General features: G+C 38.0%; 1 protein-coding gene across 1 annotated transcript in view; it reads right to left on the reverse strand.

Moving 5' to 3' along the window:
• Nucleotides 1-5,288, reverse strand: part of LOC114062216 (contactin-1-like) — a 20,420-nt gene extending 15,132 nt beyond the window's left edge. Inside the window, exons 1-3 of the mRNA XM_027893427.1 lie at nucleotides 5,185-5,288; nucleotides 3,597-3,709; nucleotides 2,276-2,432 (exon numbers count right to left, since the gene is read on the reverse strand). Of these exons, the coding sequence (XP_027749228.1) occupies nucleotides 2,276-2,432; nucleotides 3,597-3,629 (190 nt within the window). The 5' untranslated portion in view covers nucleotides 3,630-3,709; nucleotides 5,185-5,288. The remainder of the gene's footprint in view (nucleotides 1-2,275; nucleotides 2,433-3,596; nucleotides 3,710-5,184) is intronic.
• Nucleotides 5,289-5,294: the final 6 nt, after the last annotated feature.

The following is a 5,294-nucleotide window of genomic DNA, read 5'->3' on the forward strand; positions in this document are numbered from 1 at the left end:
AATTCTGTGAAACTCCAGAATTTTCAGAGTGCTAACTCTCCCAACAGTGCTAATTCTGTATGGTCACACTTAGGACAGGTCATACTGGAAAGACTGATCAGTTTGGGCTTAACATTGTACTGATATGATGGTTCTGCTTCCAGTCTGGGAAGTAATCTATCTACTGTAACCTAAAGGGTCTTTGCATCAAATTCATGACAGGTTGTAATACATGCATGATACAAAGATATCTAGGACATGTCCTAAAGACAGCAGTTGACTCAAATTTTTTGCAGCTCATAAAATATGCCAAAAGTGATTGTCAGAGTGTATGATAATATCCACAAGGTATTTTTAAAGTGGTTGACTCAGTACCCCAAAACATTCTCACAGAACATGGTGGACACAACTAACATGTATGCTAAATTGATTAAGAATTCAGTCACTGGCAGATTTTAACACACAACTACTGAAGAATGGTCACTGAATTGCTAGTGCAATTGCACAGTGAACAGCAGTACACTGAAGATAATCCAATGTTCTTCATCAAAACCAGAACTAAACACTTAAGGAACCAAAATGGCAAAGTAGTGACAACAACACATTCATAAAAATTGAGACAGCATGGGAACTTAACCAATTCAAACCAACTGTCCTTTGTCATAGTCACATGCAAAATTATACACCAAGGAAAAAGAAGACATGACACTTTCATGGTAGAGATAAGGCTGAGGCACTGTATCTTGGAAAACAAGGATTATAGGAATGATTTAGAGTTACTGTTGGATAAACAAGATGAACAGCATTTTATAGCCAAGTGCAAGGCAACAAATGGCTAATGAAAGCCTTTCATGAATAATTCTGGGAGTAGTTAAGTGTAGGAAAGTGAGACTATCTCTGCAGACAGCAGAGTTGAAACAGTGCATATACTTATAGTGTCTACAGTCCTAAAAGAAGTCTCAGAAGCTGGATAGGTGAAGAAAAGAGCTGTTGAAATAATTAAGGACCTAAAGAATTTGTTATGGAGAAATTCAAGGCTCAAGTCTGTTTAACATTTAATTAGTATCATTGGCTGGTATATATACATTTCTCAATGGGAAGAATGTATCAGACACAAAAAGACTCTTTAATCTAACAGAAGTTATAAAAGGAAACAAAGGCCAGACTCCCAAACCAGATAAATATAGGTAATAAACTTAGGTAAAAAAATGTCATCAATGCAGGTCATTAATTGTTAGAACAAAGATGCAAAGATGCTTCATACAAGCAAAAAATGGTGATACCCATGAGTTCACACTAAGTGATATAAACTGTACATAATATTGAAAACCTGCAGATGGGAGGTCTACTCCTTTAGTAATTGTCAGCTTCCCTCAGATAATACAGCATAGGCATTGCTTTTTTAAAAAAGCCACAATAATGGATGGTTGCATTGCTTGTGTGAAAAGAATATTATTGATGTTTAATCCTTACTATTCCCCAAATTAATTTTTTTAATTAAAAAGACAAGAACGCAATGCAAGTGTTCGAACCATAACCTTGAAAAGACACCATCCAAGTTCTTGATGTCTATTCATATGTTTTACTTCATACACTGTGTGCCAAGGCACACTACTACTTAAAAAACAAAACTAACAGGAAAGAGATGTGCAGACCATGTCTGAGCTTGTATTTAGGGTCAACACTGAGCACAGTCTGAATCATCCCAAGCCATGCTCCCTTCTCTTCTTTACCAGTCATCCAGACCACTCTGAAGTTGAGCATGTGGAGTTGTTTATTTATCATTTTTATGTCACAGACCCCTTTTTCACTGAGAAGTGGAACTTCCCGAGCAAGTGGTCTACGGATCACTATGGACCAGTCCTTTTCTCTATTACTTTCCTCTTAGTGGCAGTTGACAAAGGAATGAGATACAGAGGCAACAGGTGCAAGGAACAATAGGGTTATTGCAAGCTGACACGTAGATCCTGAGGCCTGCACCATGTAGTTATCCTTGTAAGATACTTCTAGAAGCGGTAGCCTAACCAGGGGCACTAGTAGAAGCAGTCTGGTACTTGGAAGATTGGCAGTGCTTCCAGGAATGAGCTGGACTGCTATTAAAGTGTTCTGTGTATGCTCAGTCCTGAGAAATATTTTAAGACAAGCTCCTATTCTCAGTACAGTCACCACTGAAGGGCTACCTCTCAAATTCTGGATGTGAATGGTGTGCCCATCTCTGGATTGCATGCAAGAGGAAAATATTCAGTCCAATATTTCCAAGGAGTGTGGGATAGAAGAAGGGATGTTATCTGCTCACCTGAAATTTTTATTTGAGCTACTTCTCCATCTCCTCCTTCACTGTGTGCTCGGACCTCAACAACATATTCACCGTCACTGGGGACTGGCACCTCTATTGTGTGCTTTCCAGTTGAAAACAACTTGCCTTCATGTTGTCCATCCGGCCTATAAAGTACCTAGGAAAGTCACAGTAGGTATAGTTATTGAAATGCTACATTTCCATGAAGACACAGTTATGTTTGTACAGTGTGTCAATGAAAAAGTATTAAGTTTTTATTTACACATGAAACCTATATATATATCTATATATATCTATATATATCTATATATATCTATATATATCAAAACTTACTGGTTGATACTACTTTTTCCATTTATACATGGGGTGAATCTAGACAGGATGTTTCTTCATTATTTTCTCTGTTACAAAATTATGCCACCTTTCAAAAGATAATTTTAGTACTTATACTAATAATAAGTTATTAAATGATGGATAATAATACAGGGCAGCAAAGAACATCAAACAAAAATATGAGAACATAGTTGGGTTTTCTGACATAAAATTTATAACAATTTAAATAAATGAAACAATCATATATTTTATTAACTATCAATGATGTTAGACTATTGCAAATGTGATGGTATACATCTTGTGGGACCTTGAGAAAAGATCTCAATTCCTTCTGGAAAAATCTCTGTGAAACACTGTCAGCAATCCCCAGGAAGGAGTTCAGCTTCTCAAGCACATTTGTGCACGTAGAACATGATACTAATTTTCTTACTGCCCATCAAGCAGCAAAATGAAACAGGAATTAATATTTGAAGGTTTCTATATGCCCTATAGTTAGTATATACAGTTGCTCCAGTTATACAGCAACTGCATCTAATGACATTAAAGGTCTCTTCCCTTCCTCTACCTTCCCAGACTTTAAAGACCTCATGTTCCAGGAACTGTACCTCGTATGGAGATGGGAAAGAAAAGCTGAAAGAAACAATGCATAGTAGTATAAAGCGTCCAACTTTTTTAAGGATTATTTTAAGCCAATAGACAATAAATGTGATCACAAGGGAAATGAGATTGCTGCAGCTGCTGCTATGAACCTCCCCATAATATGGCTTACCACCCAAATGAATTTCAGTGCCCCAGTGTTTTCTCATAATACTGACTAAGCCCACTGGTTTTGCCCTAAGCCTACTGGATGGCTGTGATTGCTGAGCATGATACCTTCATCTCATGCATTCAGCTATGTATGTGTGATTAGGTACAAAGATATGCACAGTCTACAAAATGCACACCATGTAGCACAAATAAAGATAAAAAATATGTTCAGATATCATACTTTGTATCCTTCAACTGCAGACTCATTTGACATTGCCTTCACGTGATCCCAGGTGATGATGTACCTTGAACCAGATCTTACGGAACTGATAATTCTTGGACGTTGGCTTGGAGCTGAAAAGCAACATATGTGTAATGTAAACTTAAATGAGATTTCATAAATGTTCAATGACGTTGCTATTAAGAAATGTAAAAATATAAGAAGGGAAATCAGGCTGACATTTATATGAGCAAGGGATAGTCTTCTTCCTGGAATGAACTGCTACAGCTCAAGCCAGGCAATTTTGGATCGCTTGTGCAGTGGCTGCTTTGTGGGTTTGCCTTTCTATGTTGCGAGAACAGAAGTGGCCAAAATTACCCTTCACTATGTTGCTGGCCATGGGTATTTACTGGCATGCAACTGTGTTCAGAACCTCCCAGAAATGTGGCTTAGGTCATATTTATTCATGGAGATTAAATATTAAATGAAGTATTTACAGGCTTTTCTGCAGCATTTAACTCAGTTCTGTAGAAATAGAAGTACCCCACTGCAGAAACCATTAATTATCATTCATACAATAAGCTTATAAAATGGACCTTTTCTCAACACAAATGAACCCTGCAGGTGAAAGCTCCATAATACTCTTTTTAATACTCTCTTTACTGACAGAAATTAGTTATATGTATTTTTAGCCCATGTAAGTGTGTTTTAAATATACAAGATATATTTCTTAAATAGTTCAATCAATGCTAGTACTAGGTATCATCATTAAGTAAGGAGCAATATTCAGAAACCTGTTACGGTATGTAAATTCTAGGGTGTGATTCAGATTGCCCACTTTTAAAGGATGCCTAATCCTGCTCCTCCACTGTTAATGAAAATGGCAGTTTGTCACATTCTGATCTTCAGAATCCTTCTTGCTTCTGACTGAACAGAAAGACAGAGAACTGCTGCCTACAATAGCTGGTTACAACTGTTCATCATTTGGAATATCATGTCCAGCTTTGATATCCCCAGTACTAGAAAGACACTAGTAATCTTGAGTAAGGCTACTAACCTGGTGGGGAGTTGGAGCACTGGACATGTGAAGGGAGGCTGAGAGAGATGGGCTTATCCACCCTGGCAAAAAGTCTGCTTTAGAGGAGACCTAAGAGTCCCTTATCCTTACCAGGGGGGATATCAAGAAGGATCAAGACTCATCAAAACAGTAGGGAAAAAGGATGATTAACAAGAAGGCTCAAATTTGATTTAAAAGGGTCTTAGACTAGATGCTCAGAAAAAGACGGGCAGTGGAACAGGTTTCTCAGAGAGGTTGTGAGTCTCTATCCCTGGAGGTTTTCAAGATCCAGCTGGGTAAATCCCTGAGTAACCTGATCTGAGCTTGCAGTTGACCCTCCTATGAGCCTATAATCTCAGCGTCTCCACTGTCTTTTGTAAGATATCCACATTGTTACATGGCAACAAAAGAGAGGAAGGAGAACCTTAGCAGAAATTTTCAGACAAAGAACCAATACCCTGTGTAGGGAGAACATTCAATATATGAATAACAAGCCATGTTTGAAAACATGACGAACATGATTGCACCTAACCTAATGTTCCATTTACTTACGTGCTTTCCTGGTAACGACGTCGATGGTGCTGCTGGGGGGTCCATAGCCTGCACTATTGAAGGCAGAAACATCTACATGGTAGCGGGTGTTAGGCTTCAGGTTTTCCAGT

Source organism: Empidonax traillii, unplaced genomic scaffold (assembly GCF_003031625.1).
Source record: "Empidonax traillii isolate 1590-97213 ecotype Southwest subspecies unplaced genomic scaffold, ASM303162v1 scaffold388:size1278207, whole genome shotgun sequence".
Taxonomy (NCBI): domain Eukaryota; kingdom Metazoa; phylum Chordata; class Aves; order Passeriformes; family Tyrannidae; genus Empidonax; species Empidonax traillii.